The sequence below is a fragment of the Coptis chinensis genome, chromosome 9 (genome assembly GCF_015680905.1).
Source record: "Coptis chinensis isolate HL-2020 chromosome 9, ASM1568090v1, whole genome shotgun sequence".
NCBI lineage: Eukaryota > Viridiplantae > Streptophyta > Magnoliopsida > Ranunculales > Ranunculaceae > Coptis > Coptis chinensis.
The window spans coordinates 68,201,276-68,221,423 of NC_141464.1; the positions used below are offsets into that span (position 1 = coordinate 68,201,276).

A 20,148-nucleotide genomic window follows, 5' to 3' on the forward strand; every position below is an offset into this window, starting at 1 on the left:
GGCTTCACCACTTGTACTAACCATTTCGTTGTCTATGCATAAACGTCTTCGCAGTTTATAGAGCTTAGCCACTGTTTATATAATATTTCTTCGATCTAGTTTTCCATTGCTGGTTGAACTCTTATCTAATCCGAACTATAATTCTTATAACTCTTATCTAATCCGAAGTTGGCATCTAGTTTTAGTCGCTAAAATCTTCATCTTCGAATCCAATTCGTATTTAACTTCCTTTTATTATTATTATTACTAAACTGCCCCTACGTTTAATTTTCAACGGTATAATCTAAGTATCGCTATTCCGTTGGCACGCATCGTCGAATTCAAATTTCAGATTATTAAGTGACGTTGATTCTACGGTTTTTAATCCGAATTTTTTTTGCAATTTTATTTATGTGCATATTTTATTTTTTTTCTGTGCATTTTCGGCCATCTTTTATTTAACTACATTGCGTCCCATATACGTTAGTTTGACATTATTTCGTTCTCGATAATTCACGGATTTTTTTCGACAGTCAATTTTCCAATTATTTCTTTTCGCACGACACTTCGTTCTACATTCCGCTCATTTTTCTTTCTTCTTTGCCATATAAACTTTGTTCGCATGCCAAAGAGGGGGCGGTGTTTCGACCCCCACCTACGTGGCGAACGTCCATTGGTAGGAATTTCCACTTTATTCATAATCCGCGGGGCTAAAGCCCAATTTGTAAGATACCATAGATCAATGTATGCGGGCCCATTAACTCATGTGTCTAAAGTCAACCTTAGCCACATGGCTTGCCACTAATGTACATTGATTTATGTCCAGATTCATTTCTTATCAAAGAGATAATTATCAGTTGAGAGTTATATTCTATCACAATGACTCAAGCTACAAAAATACTTGAGCTATAAGAATTCTCTACTCTACCTATATAAATACCAAACTATTTTTCATTCAGAACTACGTTCTTGAGACTTGATCCCACTGATAATTTGGGTACGTAGGCAACCGCAAGGTACAGTCTCATCATTCCCCCGATCACCATCATTTTTCTAATTACTTTTCTACGTTCTTCGTCTTTTTTCATCAACACTTGGTGTTTTGATCATATTTGGTCGAAACACTTACCATGTCTGATTCCGATTCGGGTAGCTCGTCCACTACCAGATTGGCTAGATATGTGTCCTCGACCCCAGATATGCCGGTTCATCCGCCAAATCAGGATCTACCGGTCCATCCGTTGACCGATCCGAGTCCCCTATGCCTTAACTAATTCATCCATCCGCCACCCCCTCCACCCCAGGGAGACCACTTGCGCTTCCACCTCCGTCGTCCTATTATCGTAGACCTAACCTAACTGCAGCCCAAGCTACATATGGTATTCCCGGGGATGTGGTCTTAGAACACGTGTATGGCGTCACCCACTTTCCTCACTTAGTCCCACCGCGACTGGGGTTTTTAGTAGCCACAGTGGGGCAAATAGTGGTCGGCTTGCGCTTCCCTTTGTCCTTATTAGATGTTGAGGTTTGCAATTACTTCAACATCCCGCCGTGTCAAGGAATCGGTAACTTCTGGCGAGTCATGTATGTCGCTAACTATTATAACAAATCGAATACTCCGCGGATTTGCCTGCATGACATCATTGCCCATTACTTCATAAAGAAAAGCACCAAACTTGGGAGCATAGGATATCAATCCTTCTGTGTGCGTCCGTAGAAAAAGTCCTTCGTTCTCCGCACCACCTCCGATAAAATATGGCACCACTATCCATTGTATGTTTCGAGAAATTTCCTTTCTGCGGGGCCTACCCCTAAAGTATCTTTTAGGCATTTCCATTTTCTTGAAAGTGGTGAGTGTGGTTGGTTGTTCTGTTTACCTCCTTGAGGATCCCCATATTAATATATCTATTTTCATGTGTTCCAGGTTGGATTCCGGAATCACAGTCCCAAATATACGCCGGTGTTTTCTCCAAGATTTTTAACAAGCATCGCGATCTAGGGAGTAGTAAGTGTGACATTCTCGGCATTGATCCTGACAAGGGCAATCTGCTCCTCCTGGACCCTTCCTTCAAAAATATCGGCAAGTACCAAGGCCCTCTCTACCGACTACCGCAGCCCAAAGAAAGGAAACCCAAATCTTCTCCACCCAAAGTCCATAAAGCGAAATGCAAGGTCCATCGGTCCTTTAGGTTTACCACCAAGATCTCTCATTCCCAAGCGCATGCTCAGAGGGCCGCCGCCACCACGACCCGCACGTCCCCTACCGACACTTTCTTAACAACACCAGATAACATCCCGAGGTCGTACTCCTCCATCATCGATTGGGAAGACGACTTTGCCAGCCCCTTCCGCTATTATGGATGTTTCTAAGCTTAAGCTTTGGGATAGCGATTCTGATGGTGATGAGCCTATCGATGCTGCAACCAGGGGCCCTCCTACTAAAAAAGCTAGGGTCACCGCTCCAGCCAATGACTCTCGACCGGCTTCGCCGCGGCCCGTGACTCCACCACCACTCCACCATGGGAAAGACTCAATTCCCATTGGCCCTCTACCTGCTGGGCCAATAGAAGTCTGCCATTCACAGTTTAAAGCTAGAGACCGCGACATCACCACCCGCTACTCTGCTCTGGATAACCCAGTTGTGGCTGCGTCACTGTTATTCAGCTCCCACCTTCCCCGAGATCAAACTTATGGAGATTCTGGCTCATTCGCCTCCCACAGGGCTGCCATCTATACAAGCTGGGAAAGAGTTCGTCCTTCCCCTCTCTCTCCTTTTCCTTTCTTAATGTTAACTTTGTCTAACTTTGTTCCCATCTACAGCTGAGCCTCGACATTGGTTATGTCATCCGCGGTCTTACCAACAATGCCCTAATTTGATCCGGGTTTGCTTCAATTCCGCTGTATATGACAATGTATCCCAAAAACTTTCCCAACGTCACCCCAAACGTACACTTCTCTGGGTTCAGCATCAGTTTATGTCTCCGCAGTATAGAAAATGTTTTACTCAGCCCCGCCAAATGCTCTTCCTCGGTCATACTCTTTTCCACCATGCCATCTATATAGATTTCCATTCCTTTTATGATTTTGTTTTCAAACATCTTCTCCCCCACTATCTGAAATGTTGTCCCGGCATTTTTTAGTCCAAAAGGCATCTTGGTATAATAGTACGTCCCCTTCCACTATGAACGCGGTATTCTCTTGGTCGGTCCCGTACATCATCACCTGATTGTAGCCTATCGATGCGTCCATGAACAAGAATATCTTGAACTCAACGGTTCGGTCCTCTAGCTCATCTATCCGCGGCATGGGCCGGGTAGTAATCCTTTGGGCACTTTTGTTGACGTCTGTAAAATCAACGCACATTCTTACTTTCTCGTTCTTTTTGGGGACTGCAACTACGTTTGAAAGCCATTCCATAAACTTGCATTCGCGGATGATACCAGCATTTTTCAACTTCTTTATCTCCTCTCGAACTCCTTGCGTATATTGCGGTTTCACGCCTCTCATATTTTGCTGGACTGGTCTGGCGCCTTCCTTCATATGTAATTTGTGACACGTGAACTCTGGATCCAATCCCGCCAAGTCCTCGATTGTCCATACAAACACGTCATTGCTCTCAGTTAACAAGGCAACCAAATTTACTTTCCAATCCTCTAACAAACTTTCCCCCACATTTACAAACTTCTCCTCCTCTAATAGTCCTATATCCGCGACCTCAATCTCATCCATCGTCTTGACCCCGACGAGCAACTCCTTCTCGTCGGCCGCGGCCTGTAATTGCTATGCTAGCGTGTCACCCTTTTCCCGCGCCTCTTTATCTGGCCACGGACTAAACTTTTGGCTGCCACCTGGTGGATGTTTTGTGTCGCGACCTGATCACCCCTTATCTCATACATTCCCATATTAGTTGGGAAGTGGATCACTTGATAATAAGTGGATGGGATTACCATCATCTCGTGAGTCCATTTTCTTTCCAAGATTGTATTGTATTGTGAGTTGGTGTCTACTATCATAAAATGCGTGAAGACACTCACCGGCCATGTAGTCACATGCAGTACTAATTCCCCTAATAGCTCCATCATGTTGCCATTGAAGCCGAATAAGTTAGTATGATGGGGCTTCATTTGCTTCCTTTCAATGCACATTTCTTCCATCACACCCTTGAATAACAAATCCATTGAGCTTTCGCAATCTATCAACACCCTCTTCACCATGTAATTACCCATCGCTATTGTGATTACCAGCGCATCCTCGTGAGGAGAGATTACTGATTCCAGATCCTTTAGGGTGAACTCTATCTTGTCATTTCCCCTGTCGGCTCTTGGAACTGGCCGTGGAACCTCATTTATCTGTTGCAGGCTGATTGTCCTCCTCACCTTGTCTATGTGGGCGTTCCTTCCCAGCGTTTCTCCATTAAAAATAATATTAACTGTACCAAGGATCCTAGCCGCGGCTGGACCCCTCTCCATCGGCTACACTTGATAAACTTCTTCAACTTCCCTCTCTCTATCATTCTTTCCACTAACCATTGCAATGCGAAGCAGTCATTGGTGGTATGATAACCTGATGATATGCACAAAACGACTTTTATCTATTTCCCTAGGCGTGTTTCGCGGACCTTCATAATATTATTGTTCTTTGATTAACGGGAATATTTCCTCCAGCGGCTTGTTTAGTGGTGTTTGCTCTATTTCACGATATGGTTTTCTCTCCCTAAGTCTCTTCTAGCTTGGTCTCTGCCTCTTTTTGCTTTCTGTGTCTCCCCCCTGTAGGTTCCTCCCTCTCTTGCCACGGTCTTTTCTCCATCTCTTCGGTCCTCCACTCCCATGACTTGCATTGACTTCTCAGACTTCTTGTGTTCCTTGTTATTTATCTGCAAAATGTCATCATATCTTATGTACCTCTCTACCTTCGGATACAACGCATGTAATGTAGTAACTTCGATCTTAGACACGGACTCATTGACTCTAGTTCCCTGCTTCAATCCATGCTGGAACGCTATGACCGCGGTGCGCTCATCCAGATTTTCCACTTATAGCGTCTCTTTCTTAAATCTGCACAAAAACTCCCTAAGCGTCTCAGTAGACTTTTGCTTTTGCTTGACATTAAAGAGATCCGCGATGTCGACCACCCTATTTTTCTGATGGATGAAGTGATCTATGAAGGCCTGCTCTAGTTCCTCAAACCTTTGTATACTTTGCGACTCCAGCCGATAATACCAGTCTGATGCTCCCCCTTTCAGACTGGTGGGAAACATTATACATCATAACTCATCATACTTTCTCTCTTGCCACAGCGGCATCTGCTGCCTGAAGTGATGCGAGTGGTCCGTCGGATCTCCTTTCGAGTCGTAACTTTCAAACCGTGGTTGCGTGAACCTCTTAGGTACCTCTGAATTCCAGATTGAATCAGCGAGTGGGTTCTGATTTAGACTTGCCACCACCTTCTTCGCCGCGCCTTGGTTTTCCTTTTTCGCCGTGCGGTTTACTTCTTTGTCCATTTCGATCATTGCTTGGACTACTTCCATGGTGATGCCTCCCGGGTTGTTCGCTCCAGGTCCACGAGGAGGTTCCTCGCCTCAACCCTCCACTTCATTACTCTCGGGTTCTTTTGTTTTCGCTCCCCCCCCTGAGTGGTTTCCTTTTCTCTCCTCATCTCATCATTCTCCTCTCTACGCCTCCCTATCTCATTTTGAAGCAATCTGGTCTCTTTCGCCACCATATCCTCGACCTCCTCCTCTTCCATATCTTCATTCTCCATACTCACTGTTTCTTCCTCAATGACTTCAGCCCTCACCCTTTTGGGTCTCCCTCTTCCCCTTCCTCTTTTAGCTACAGTAGCCATACTCTCAACTTTTATTTTTCTTACTGGATCGTGGACCAACTCATCCCCACAGACGGCACCAAATGTGTGAACCAATATTACACCTAATAACCTCTTTAGTCTCCTATTCTCCTCCCTTATCTCTTTTTTTCCCCATCATTTCCTTTCCTTATTGTTCCTTTTTATATCTTCCTCCATTCTCTTATGGTTCATTGATCCTGCATCCTATCTAGTGGTCGCTACCTTTCCAGTTGTCTCTTTAGGGTTCCGCAGCTTTGCTACAATGCCTCCCGTTCTTTATTCCTTATCCTGCATTTGATTTGACCCAGAGTCCCTCATGGGTCACATATCCTTAGGAGACCCACATTCTTTTAGGATTTCGCGGACTTGATTATGTGCTTCCCGTTCCCATCTCCTTATTCTACCCTGGGCCAGATGACACCATCTCATAGGTCATAAAATAGTTCGATACAAAAAAGAAACTACTATGAAACTTCCAACTCCAAGTACAAGTTGCCAGGTTGGCGCCTCCATCACCTGAGTTTGGCGTTTCTTTGCTATCTTTCTCAGGGCCGGCTCAAGCCAAAGTGTGGCCTTAGGCGAGGCCTTTATTTGCGAGGCCTTTATTTCTCGTCTATAATCACTAAAAAAAAAATTCAATCGTATATTCACAATTGTATTAGCTCTAGTATCATGACTCAAATCGAATCGAAAAAACGATAAATAAACATCAAAACTATAAATAAATAAAATAATAGATTCATATTGAAATAAAAAAACAAAAACAAAAACAAAACAAAACAAATTTCACAAAAATTGTGAGTATTAGATGATGAATTGATGATTAACTGTTTAGAATTCAAAAGTGAAATTGAACTTGAAATTGGTGAAATAGAACAAGTGAGAGAGAAAGATTTAATAAGAGAAGTGTAATAACAATTTCTTTAATTAAGACAAGTTAATTAAGATAGAAAAGAAGAAAATGCATAGAATGTGGAGATTCTTTCACTAAACGTGGGATTTTCCATTTGTTTTTATTCTTCCAATAAAACAATTTGATTAAATGAGCACAGAAATTACCTCAGTCATTGGATTCATATTAATACATCGAGATGTCATTTGTAATGCGGTGGACTATTAGATCGTCATCCACATTAAGTGGAGATTCTTTCACTAAACGATTTTTCATTTGTTTTTATTCTTCCAATAAAACAATTTGATTAAATGAGCACACTCCTACAAAACTGAAATTACTATCCATTGGATTCATATTAATACATCAGATGTCATTTGTAACGGTGGACTATTAGATCGTATACACTCCACATTAATTTACTCGTTTAGTGCGAAAACCCATTTATAAACAAATTGACTATCATATCCTTTTTTTGGTATTTTTTTCTTTATAAAATTAGGTAATAATAAACAAATATGTGGATAAATTAGGAAATATGAGGCCTTCCAAATTTGAGGCCTTAGGCGGCCGCCTAACTCGCCTAAGGGTTGAGCCGGCACTGATCTTTCTACATTGCAAATTTGTGTATTGAACAAAGTGTGTCATTAGTTTGGCTTCAGTCCAAACTCCAAAGCCAATCTATTACCTCGTGGTAAATGACCAGATTATCCTCAAACATTTCCATTACTTGCAGCCTTCCAGGAGTGATAGATTGTCTAAACTTAGCTAGGAGTAGGTAGCTTGATAGATTTGGTGATCCTTGTGGCCAAAACACTACACGTACAAGAATATCACAAGAATGGAATGGGAGACAGAATTATTTTTATGGCTTTAAAAAATCTAAATTAGATAGGATTAGTGACACCTTGCCTTAATGCCTTCCAAGATTAAAAACCACGTAAAACTAAATCTGAGAATCGTTTCACGATCTAACTTCCAGTAATAATGTAAAAATATGCTCAAAAGGATTAGAGTGGTGGACGCGTGGCGATTTTTTTTTGAAAGATAACAGATAGTCATTATAGACCATAGATTAGGAGGAAGGCAAAAAATACCAGAAAACAAGACATGGTGCAATGGCAAGTGGCCATATTACCATATATCATTGCGAAGGAAGGATATCCAAAGGAATATTAGAAATTCAAGAATTTAATCTAATCACCGACCCACAAATAGTAAAATTGATGTCATCCTCAAGAGCACATGTGAAGTCCATACAAATCTGACAAAATCTGAAGACATAAGCCAAATTATCTAAACCTTGGTTTAAAGAGTAAGAAGCCAAACTAACTAAACTACCAGTCAGAAAGAGATGAATTGAGCCGAGATAAATAGACGGCAGAGTCGACCGCCGTACTTTTATACTTTGTCCTACTTGCACAACTTGTGTTCTTTTTACGAAGGTCAACACGTGAAAAACAAGTAAACGGGCTTTTCTAAACGATGCTGTTCAGAGTCACCACGACAGGTGTCTTCCTAACCTTACACCACGTGTACGGTCATAAACTGTGACTAGGCTGGTATACGGGATATTCATTTTGGATCTTGATAACTAACTGGGCTATCGGTCCGACAACAGTTTCTAACCAAGATTCGGAAAAACGAAATTCCGTGGAGAGTTTTGAATTTTGGTTTTTCAGCTTTACATATTTTCTTTTTCTAATCTTTTCTGGCTTTACATGAAGTGACATATTTCAGTGAAATAATAAATTGAGCCTGTGGAAAGTTGGTGAGTTCTAAAATTAGAGCCTATTTTGACTTTAATTCGACAGTTTTGACTTTTAAATGCATAGGCCGTACTGATGGCGTGATTGGGGTGATTAGACTAGAGGATGGGCCTTGGGCCTAAGCAATAGTAGTACCTTTAGGAGCCAACCAACGGTCGCGCCAAGGCAAGGGTCAACTGGTCAAGGGTGTGCCAAAGAATCTGGGTATTGGGCTTAGGAAGGGCAAATCGGCGGTGTTATAGCTTGTAACCTTGGGTATGATACTATGATACCAATCATACCATAGGTCATCGGGTTCGAACCCAGTATCAGAGAGCTACTGATCTTATTTGAAGAGGCTTGCCAATTCAAAAAACAATGCCGGTAACCACGAGACACGGAAATATAGAATTTCAACAAGTATAAAACTATACATTTTCACCAAAATTTGATATTTTCATACTTTTCGACAAGATTAGGCCTGAAAAGTAAATAGAAATTTCAAGTCTACAGACGACAATGTGGGAGTCTACTTTGTAACTTAGTTTTAAAGAGCGCGTCTGAACCTCAAATTATATGTGATCTCAATTTTCCTGTGGGGCGAAACTTTTATATATGGTTCTCGTTCAATCACTTTTATTTGTTTCTATAACTGGCTGGAATGCTACATCTTTTTCCAAATCCTATCATAATTTCTAATATAAAAATCAAGCTAACCTAGCTATAATTTGCATGTGGTTATGGGCTGGAAGCTGTTAAAACCCTTCGATGAACCCCAATTCATCAGAGGTCTCTGGTGATCTACCAACTCAATGGATGGCAACAATCCACAATGTGGTTGGACTGTTAGACATGCTTCAACGGATTCTAGATGGTGCCTGTCTTCTGGCGACCAGTTAATACTGTTGGATCAGAAAGCGAGGAACGAATGCTCATTATTTAGACCAATGGGCTCTGTGGACAAAATGATTTCGCCTCTCTTATTATGAAGTTGAACTTTAGAACTTCCTGCGCCCATGGAATTTGTCAAAGTGTAATATACATTGAAAAAAGGCATTCAAATTTTGTAATTTTTAGTTCTGTATAAATTCCTAATCGTAGAATCAAGGCATCAACTATGTGAGCCAATTACGAAAAATAAAAAGAGAACCATGTACGAAACCTAGCTAGTGCCTTTAAGTGTTAAGTAAGACTCGATATAAAGCAAGTGGTAGACCACCTTATAAAATTGTTTAATACAGCTCTATAATTCTCCTCGGATCCATTATTAAGTGTTACCGAGGCGCTGAACATTACTGTTTTCTAGAGAACGGGTAGCATTTTGTACATACGTGACGTTTTTTTATTTTGGTCAGCTGAAAAACCGAAGTTTTTGACATAATTGATGTCGATGTTGGGTGTTCCGTGTTTCGTCAGGACAAAATGAGCAGGCGAAAAAATGCCATTTCTCTCACACGTGCCACACCCCTGTTTTTTCCCTTCACGCACGGCGCACGTAATCAACCTTTCTCTCTCCTCACACCGAAAGCACACTATTCTCAGATTCCCTCCTAAAAAAAATAAACTGGAAAAACCAGTCCCACCTTTTTCAAAAACCACCTCCGGTTTCCAGTTTTCCAATCTCCTGATAATTTATTATAGATCTGTATATTATTAGTTCAGTTTCATAACTGTTTTGGTAGAAGTTTATAAAATGGAATCAATACTAGCTAGAGCATTAGAGTATACATTAAAGTACTGGCTAAAATCTTTCTCTAGAGATCAGTTTAAGTTGCAGGGTAGAACTGTCCAGCTCTCTAATTTAGGTAAACGACTAAATTTTGTTGAATTTTAAGTTTATTTTTATTTTATTTGTTGATTATATATGTGGAAAATGTTTTAGATATAAATGGAGATGCTTTACATTCAAGTGTTGGATTACCTCCGGCATTAAATGTTACTACCGCCAAAGTAGGGAAGTTGGAAATTAAGGTACATTATCCCACTTGTGTTGTTTACTTTACTGAGTTTAAGATTTTTCTTTTTTTACTGATTCATGAATTTTTTCTTGTGTTATTGTAGCTGCCGTCGGTTAGTAATGTACAAGTGGAACCGATTGTGGTTCAAATTGATAGGCTGGATTTGGTTTTGGAGGAAAATTCGGATTCGGATGCTTGTAGGAGTGCAAATAGGTAATACATTTTTTTCTTCTTATATTAATGCTCGAGTTAGAATTCGTGATGTTCCTGTATTATATCGGTTTGTTTTGCTTGTTAAACAGTGCACACTCTTCTACTAGCTCCGCAAGGGGTAGTGGCTATGGATTTGCTGATAAGGTACTATGCTAATTTTTCTATGTATTGTGCATTTTGGGCCTATCACTTGTTTCGTCTTAGGAGGTGTATTAGCTGAATATTGATGTAACCATAACCAATTACATCGAAGACTAGTGTCAGTAGTAAGAAACAACTTCCCCTAGCCCCCCACCTCATTACAACCAATCAACTTAAGGAAGCAAAGAAATAGAAAGAAGGCAAAATAAACAATTGCAAGAAAAGCTACTACAAGTCCACCATTATTGCACATATATTGTTCGATGGTATAAGTGTCAACATAAAAAATGGACTCTTTCTGGATGCACTTTACATAGAAAACCATGTTGCACTTTCCATATGGATTTATGATCCAAGAAGAAGATGTTTGTTTCTGGCGAGTAATAGTTTGAAGTTATTTGTTTTTAGCATTATGAACATGAAAAATATTCTTCAACATAGGTCTCACACTCTCACAATTGCTAGAACTAGGAAGCTACTCTTTCACCATCTTGGGTGTATATTAAGTCTTTGTAGGTTGTTCGCTGTTTATAGAGGTAATACCTTGAATTTGTTTGTCTTCTCAGATTGCAGATGGGATGACCTTAGTAGTGGATACTGTAAACCTCCTGATTGAAACCCATGGAGGGGCTGGGCGGCAAGGCGGTGCAACTTGGTAATTGGTTATTCTTCATATTTCATTCAATAGTACTGTGTGCAGTCGACATGTCGATTGTTAGTGATACCTGTGTGATACAGTACATTCCAGTTTTCAGTAACTTAGGTTATTATAATAAATGGTTGGATTTGTTTGTCAGTAGTCATGTATGTGAGCCTTATATTGGTAATTAGACACATTGAACCAAACTATTTTTATTGTTGGAACTTGGAAGTATGTAATGAGGACAAGGAGTATACGATAATGAAAGTAATCTCACCTTATAGTGGGGGAAAGCCATTAGAGGAGACAAAGATATTTTAAAGTAGAGGGAAGAAATTCAGGTTCTATGTGTAATTTTGATCCGGATAAGAGATAGGGGAATGTAATAATAGGAAAGCAATTTTGTTTCCCAATGAAGCAGGGGATCCTTTGGAAAACATTGTCAGGTTGGTGAAGACAAAAGATGCAACTGAGAAACGGTATGCCACTTCTAAGGTTTTTTAAGAAACAAAGAGTCCCAGGTGATTGGCCGTCTCTACTGACAGCATGTCTTTATGTTGGACAATAGATATGTAAGTCCGAGTCTTTTCGGTGTGATTTTTCATGCCAACTGAAGTGTACAAATTTCTCAATTTTTGTTTGCGATCCCATGAAAACATGATCGTGGCAATCGAATACTGCTGGCTTTGACTTGGCAATGGTTTTAATGTGGATATGTTGTCAAGTTAACAAAGTAGTAGTTGGATTCCGAAAGTCAAAAGTACAATAGAAGATGATAGATGGTTTCTTTCTTCATGTTATTCTCATGTTGCTATACCCGATACTCTAGTGAACGTTCTCAAAAATTGGAAGTGTTCTTGACTTTACCTTGCTGGTTGTCTAATATGGGGAGATTTTTTTCATGCCATCTACTTATGGATTTGATTGGAGGGAAACAGGAGGAGTTTTGAAGATAAGAAAGAGTCCTTGATGACATGGTATGCAACATCAAGTCTATGGTTTGGAGTTGCATATTTGTCTTTGAATTTTTTGAACTATATTATATTTAATGATCTTCTGTGCAATTGGGAAGCTGTAATGATTGTGGTACTTTGATGTACTTTGTTTGTACCATGGGTTGTAGTGTGACCTTCTCCATCACCCCGCATTTCAATAAAATTGTTGTTTTATTGGCCACAAAGAAAAAAAAGGAAGAAGAAGAAGATGATGATGATGATAGATGGGTGACATCTAGTACATGGGAAACGGGTTAACTAAAGAGAACCTTTTGGGCTTGTAATCGAATTTAGTCTAGTGGTTGAGTACTCAAGTTGGACAAGTTGGAGAGAATAGGATCAAAGACTCTTTTGATGATACACTAGGCTTAAATTGGGTACATGCTTCGTATTTCAACTGTTTGGAATCAAGAATCTGTTTCCCTTACTGTTTGACAATACTTTACATAGCATTAAAGAGGAAGGTAAAAAATGGTGTGTTATATTCTTTATGGATCTACTTTACTCTAAAGTGAAATTCAAATTTGTTATAAGGAGTATTTCCTTTCTGAAATTTCCATTCCTTAGATTAAGCATGAAATAATGAATCCCCAAAGTATCCCTTCACTCCATCAAGGAGGTGCATTCTAGATTTATGTTATCGCTTGTTGCTTTCTATTTTAACTTATTTTATACTTCTATGAGCAGGGCTTCTCCTCTGGCTTCTATCACAATGCGCAACCTAGTGCTGTATACTACAAATGAAAATTGGCAGGTTGTTTCTTATTCTTGCATATCATGGTGATTTCACCTGTCAAATGATAGGTTCTTCGTTGATTTCATCCTGTGTCTGTGAGAAGATCCACTTTTTAACATTTCTTTCATATCAACAGGTTGTGAGCCTTAAAGAGGCAAGAGACTTCTCCTACAATAAAAAGTGCATATACGTATTCAAGGTAATTATCTACACTCCATTTTCCTTGCTAATTGTATAAAATACTCTTATTCTGCATTGATACTTCCACTGTTGCCATTATATATTATCACCAGAAACTGGAATGGGAATCGTTGTCTGTAGACCTCCTGCCTCATCCGGATATGTTCACCGATGCTGATTTGATGGGCTCAAAAAATGGAGCAAGACGGGATGATGATGGTGCGAAACGAGTGTTTTTTGGGGGTGAACGTTTTTTGGAAGGAATATCAGGACAGGCTCATGTATGAAAATTAGTTTTTTTTTGTTTTTGAGGCAACTTACCTTGAACATATTTTTGGATTTCATTCATTGTATTATTTTTGAAGTAGCTGATATATACATGATCAGATCACTGTGCAAAGGACTGAGTTAAACAGTCCACTAGGACTTGAGGTTCAGCTGCATGTTACCGAAGCTATTTGTCCTGCTCTGAGTGAACCCGGTGAGCTTGTGTTCTTGGTGCCTTCATTTGTCTTTTCTTATTCTGTTGGCATTGATGTGGGTATGTTTCTTATTTTTTATTTTTTGTTTGCTCTAAAAATTCCGTCAGGTCTCCGTGCTCTTCTGCGTTTCATGACAGGGTTTTATGTGTGTCTTAATAGAGGAGACGTGGGCCCGATTTCTCAAGAGGTTTAGTTTTATGCTTTATTCCTTCAGTTTATGGGAAATTCATCAAACAAATTGTGTTCCTTCAAATTTTTGTGAAATGAATTGTTTCTTATGGGGCATGTTTATCCTAATCCTGGCAGCGGTGTACTGAAGCAGCTGGACTCTCTATCGTCTCCATTGTAGTAGACCATATATTTCTCTGCATTAAAGATGCTGGTTTGTATTCTTCTGAATCATATCACTGTCCTTTCATTTGTTTTTATAACAACATTTATATTACGATACTGTTTTCATCTCTCTATGTATCCTCTGAGTTACATTTCCTTGCAGTTGATTTATCGTAGAAAGTCAATTGAGTCTGGATTTAATTTGATTTCAGAGTTCCAGCTGGAGCTTTTGATGCAGTCACTCTTCTTTTCTCGGGTATGGTTCAATAACCACTAGATTGCTTATGGTTTTGTGTGTGTGTGTGGGGGGGAGTTTAAGAACTCAACATGTCTTATATAGTTGTTATCACCCTGGATTTGCACGTTTGGCTTTTCTTGTAAGATGTCCCAGTTGTGAGTTAGAACAGGTGTATATTAATGTCCTCGTTTTACTATTACTCTCCTTCAAAGCTTGAGCTTTCCTATCTCTGCTGCTCAATCGAACAGGGGTATTCTGGTATTGTTTAGAGTCTGTAATTTTTGGGCGTTATTATTCCTTTCATCTCCAACTTCTGTTGCTTACCCGTGCTGTTCTTGCAGGCAAGTGTATCTGATGGAGGGAACACTAAAAACTTGTCAAAGATTGCTATTGGTGGACTGTTTTTAAGGTACACTGTGATGTCTTTGTGTTCAGTATCCATGTGGCTTGTAAGTTATAGTGATTTTACTTTCTGCATGAGTCTTACGCTGTTAGAATGTTGATGAGCATCAACATTCTAACAGCATAAGACTCATGCAGAAAGTAAAATCGCTATCACTTAATGATAATACTATTTTCTTATGGTACGACCTGTTTAGTCTAGGTGCTAACTGACAAGTAACTTGAAGTGAGGTGAGGTATCTGGGATATGTCTGTAGCCGCTCAAGTGGGCTGGTTGGTGTATGACTTTTTGCACTTTGGTTTGTGCCTAGAGCCCTAGACCAGCGTAGAATGCGCCATACTTTAGCAAAACCCACTTCAAGCATCATAGGCTATAAAGAGGATTTTGTTTTTGGTAGTCCAAAGGAAATGGGAAAGGAAAGAGGAGAAGAAATAAAGTGAGATAGATGAACTTGAAAACAAGTGTTCAACTGTCTAGTTTGTGCACTATGCAACCAGAACCTCAACGAGCCTAAGGAGTATTACAATGCTAACGCAATTCATAAATCAACTTTAAACAACCACTAATTAAAATCGCACAAAATCTTATCTTTGATAATATCACAACTCTCATAAACATAAACTCTTAGTAAACCCTGTGCATTTCCTTATGCCTCACACCTCAGGCAATGCAGGCCTTCCAATTTTCATACCATAATAATATGAGTTTCTTCAAAAAAATTGGACTTTATATTATTGTCTTTAATCTAGTCCAATGGAGAATGACAAAAGCCATGTTTTGCTGTAATAATAACCATTACTTTCAGCGATGGTATCTTTACACATATTTTGTGGCAATGCAGGGATACCTTTTCGCGCCCTCCCTGCACCTTGGTTCAACCTTCAATGCAGGCTGTTACACACGATTCTCTGCATGTTCCTGACTTCGGTATTTCCTAGCTTGGTCATCTGCGTTACAAATAATTGTATGAATAAAGCACAGGATGGAACAAAATTTGGTGTCCGACTGTCCTTGATAACCTGATAAACAAATTGTAGTGAAGTATGACCACCTTGCACTAAAGTCGTGGGATCTCATGGGTTCTCAGTTTTGACATTCAACTTCTATAAAATGGAGTCTTTTTTATGTAGGGTTACACAATAAGCTGATGCTTCTTGACACGAAATGATTACACAATAAGCTGATGCTTCTTGACTCTTGTTGATATTTTATACCCCGTTTAAAGTAATCTGTTTTTTAAATGGATTTAATCTGATAAGTGGTTTCCTGTTTGAACAGCTGAAAATTTTTGCCCTCCAATTTATCCTCTTGGAGACCAGCAGCCGCTGAATGACAGCATTCCTTTAGTTTGCCTCCATTCTCTACAGATGAAGCCTTCACCAATGCCTCCAGCTTTTGCTTCAAAAACAGTCATTGATTGCCAGCCTCTTACGGTATGTCAAACCAAAGTTTCACTCTGATGTGATTTTATTTGTTAACTAAGTCTAATTTCCTTATCTCGCTTTTCACTCGCTCTTGTTTTTGTTCCTAAGATAAATCTTCAAGAGGAAGCTTGCTTGAGAATCTCCTCCTTCTTAGCAGATGGAATTGTAGTGAATCCTGGTGCTGTTTTACCAGACTCCTCAATTGATTTTCTTGTATTCACTCTCAAAAAGTTAGATCTGACCGTTTTTCTGGATTCTGGGAAATCTAACAACTTTGGTATCAATGGGAACAATGTTTCGCTGAGTTCCTTTTCTGGAGCAAGGCTTCATGTTGAGGATTTGTTATTCTCAGAGTCACCTGCATTAGAACTCCAGCTATTGAACCTGGACAAGGATCCTGCTTGCTTTTCTCTCTGGGAGGGCCAACCAATCGATGCCAGCCTGAAAAAATGGACCACCCGAGCTTCAAAACTTAGTTTGTCTCTTGAAACCTGCAGTTCCTTAACGGAATGCCAGAGTTTGCCCGATTGGTCCCCCGGCCTATGGAGATGTGTTGAACTGAACGAAGTCTGTATTGAGGCAGCTATGGCAACGGCAGATGGGAGTCCCATAAAAAGTATTCCTCCTCCTGGTGGTATTGTCAGAATTGGAGTTTACTGCCAACAATACTTATCTAACACTTCCGTTGAGCAGTTGTTTTTCGTTCTGGATCTTTATGCCTATTTGGGTAGAGTCAGTGAGAAGATAGCGATGGTTGCGAAAAGTAACAGAGAGGAGACCAGTAAAATGGAATTCTTGGGAGGGAAGCTGATTGAAAAGGTTCCCAGTGATACAGCAGTGAGTTTACAATTGGAAGATCTTCAACTTAGATTCTTGGAAGCTTCTACCTCAAATATTGAGGGGACGCCCTTGGTTCAATTTGTTGGTGAAGATCTATTTGTTAAAGCTAGTCATAGAACCTTAGGTGGTGCAATGGCAGTTACATCCAATGTATGTTGGGAGAATATACGAGTCGATTGTGCAGATGCAGATGCAGATGGATACTTGGTCCGAGAGAATGTTGTAATAGAGATTCCCATTGGACGTGTCCCGCTGATGGCTGGGAATGGACACCCACACATGAAAACTGTCTTTTGGATTAATAATAGAGGCAGGCATCATACAAATGGTTTGAGATGTCCTGTTCCATTTTTGGAGATAAAAGTGGAGCATGTAGTGCCGTATAATGCACGAGATACAGAGTGTCATACCTTGAGTGTGTCTGCCAAGGTTGCAGGGGTACGTCTTGGTGGTGGAATGAATTATGCCGAAGCATTGCTTCATAGGTTTGGTATACTGGGGCCAGATGGTGGTCCTGGAGAAGGGCTTTTAAAAGGGTTGAAAAACTTATCAGCTGGGCCACTTTCAAAGCTTCTAAGAGCTTCACCTCTTGTTAAGGATGAGATTGACGAAAGTATGGTGCACTAAAACTCTGAGCATGTTGTTTGAATTATCTTCAAATGTTACTTTTATTGTAGTACTTTAGCCTTGAAAAAAAAATGTGAAAAAAATTTGGTGTAATAATTTTTGATTGCACACTTTTGTAGCTGGCTATTTGATTGCAGTTTTCCCTAAAACTGATAGTTAAATATCTTTCTTCTTTTGTGATATCAGATGGGAGTTCTGCTGTTGGGGATGGCAGTGGTTTTCTAGAATTGGGGAAGCCAGATGATGTGGATTTGTCCATAGAATTAATAGATTGGTTATTTGCCCTTGAAGGTGCACAGGAGATTGCCGAAAGGTGGTGGTTTGACGGGGAGGATATGAGCAGAGAGGAAAAGTGTTGGCACACTATGTTTCAGAGTTTGCTAGTCAAAGCAAAAAGCAACCCAAAAAATGCTATCAACGGCATAGGGAAATCATTTATGATGCAGAAATACCCTGTTGAATTGGTTACGGTGAGCATTTTGTTAAGTACCTTATCTATCTCTAAACTAAGTATGACTTGATATTTTAAAAATCCATGTCGAAAATCAGCTGCATATTTATATCATTTCCAAGAAGATTGAAATAATTAATTCTTCAAGTTCTATCCGTGAATAAAATTACCAAATATTCTTAGTAATTGACTATTGTATTGCATGAAATCATCCTCTTGGTTGTATGATTGATTTGAAGCTGCCAAACATGATCACGGCCTTACTATATGTAGTTTCTCAGAAATCAACAGATCTTGCACGGTTCTTGTGCAATTTGTTGGCTGTCTAGAAAGATGGGCCGGGTTCACAATAATGTGATATTAATGGCCGAATTCCAAGAGGCTTGTGGTGCAAGATCCTGTGAAGACACTAATATCCTTTTGTTTACTTTTTAGTGATTCCAATAACCCTTATGACTATCCTCATCCTCTTTGGCTTGCATTGCTTGTTATGTTTCTCTAACTTCTGAGGGTGCTGGTAGGTTGGTATCGAGGGCCTGCAGGTCTTGAAGCCCCAATCCAAGAAGGACATCCATCAAACTGGCACACATTTAACAGGGATCAAAAGTAACACCATGAATTCTGGTGGGGTAGATCTTGAAGTTAGGATGGTAGTATCTGATGGTAGTGATAGTGTTGTGATGCCTGATTGGGTTGTGGAGAACTTGAAATTCTCAGTCAAGCAACCGGTATATATACACTCTACAAAATGTTCCATTTGTTATTTAAATTTTGAACAATTTTGAACAGATTCCTACTTTGTAGATTGAGGCAGTTGCCACCAAAGAGGAATTGCAACACCTTACTGTACTGTGCAAGTCTGAAGTTGAGTCAATGGGTCGGATTGCTGCTGGTATTCTGCGGGTGCTTAAGCTAGATACATCCATTGGGCAGGCAGCCATAGACCAACTTAGCAACCTCGGTAATATTATATATAATATTGTTTTTTTATTCAGCGATATATAGTATTGTTGATAAGCATGTTAATAGCAACTCAAATTGAGAAAATATATACATTTAATGGATCCTTGATGAGTTCTAATGCTAAGATAACCTAAAGTTTTAAACAAGCAGCACATCTATACTCCATATGGCACCTTAAAGGCGTACACCTGCAAATAGTTAGGCACCCAGGCTATTGTGTAATTGGTTTGTTCTTGCTTTTCAAAATCCTCTGGTTTTGATGTCTTGTGTGAGCACGATTGCCTACCGTTCTATATTGTTTGCTCTGTAAATTGATCCACCTAATTAAGAGATTGGAATCTGGGAATGGTACCCAGGTGTATAGGACGCGGGTAGAGATTCCGGATCTTCCAAGACTATTTGCTCTTTAGGTTAATTTTATTTCTGTACATCTCCAAGGGATGATTTCAAACTAGTTAACAATATGATTTGCAGGAAGTGAGGGATTGGATAAGATATTTATCCAAGAAAAGCATAGCAGGCACAGTACGGTTGGCACTGCCAGGTGTGCACCAATTCCAGATATGATCAGTAAAAGTCCAAGCTCACATCAGAGCTTGGTATCCACAGTAGCTTCTCTCGAGGAGGCGGTTTTAGATTCACAGGCTAAGTGCACAACTCTCGTTGATGAAATCAGTAGTCAAAAAATTTCTTCAAGAAGTATCTCTGATATGAAACAACTTTGTCAGAATATAGAGGGTATGCAGATTTTACTGGCGAAATTACGGACTCAAATTTGAGTGGCTATTTTTGTAAGCTTTACTAGGTTGGGGATTGAAAGTTCTCCAACCATATTCTTTCTGTATATAATAACATTAATAGAAATACAGGTTGAGTTTGTAACAAACAGGCAGTAATAGGGAAAAATGAAAATGAAAAAGTTTGTATATCTATTTGAATGACTTAATTTCATTATTTGATTCTTGTTAAATATCTGTTCACCCTAAGATATCTGTTGCTTTATTAAATTGTTACATGGTTGTGCAGTACTCTGAAAGTAACCCATTGATACATGTGTCCAT

At 39.7% G+C, this 20,148-nt stretch overlaps 1 protein-coding gene across 3 annotated transcripts; it reads left to right on the top strand.

The window, feature by feature from the left end:
* Positions 1-9,877: 9,877 nt before the first annotated feature.
* On the top strand, positions 9,878-20,057 carry LOC147477584 (amino-terminal region of chorein). Of its 3 annotated transcripts, none has more exons than XM_086582385.1 (20): positions 9,878-10,268; positions 10,346-10,434; positions 10,525-10,634; positions 10,724-10,778; positions 11,342-11,430; positions 13,098-13,164; positions 13,283-13,345; positions 13,440-13,607; positions 13,714-13,807; positions 13,916-13,995; positions 14,115-14,190; positions 14,354-14,397; positions 14,721-14,788; positions 15,624-15,709; positions 16,061-16,215; positions 16,315-17,659; positions 17,860-18,143; positions 18,646-18,852; positions 18,929-19,085; positions 19,562-20,057. In XM_086582385.1, exons 1-20 carry the CDS (start codon positions 10,157-10,159, stop codon positions 19,864-19,866), a joined length of 3,654 nt encoding a protein of 1,217 aa, XP_086438511.1. In that variant the 5' UTR covers positions 9,878-10,156; the 3' UTR covers positions 19,867-20,057. The 3 variants fall into 3 exon arrangements, 2 of the variants coding, with proteins under 2 accessions (XP_086438511.1, XP_086438512.1); XR_015207604.1 differs by having other exon boundaries at positions 9,946-10,268; positions 18,406-18,852; XM_086582386.1 differs by having other exon boundaries at positions 10,014-10,268; positions 10,358-10,434.
* Positions 20,058-20,148: the final 91 nt, after the last annotated feature.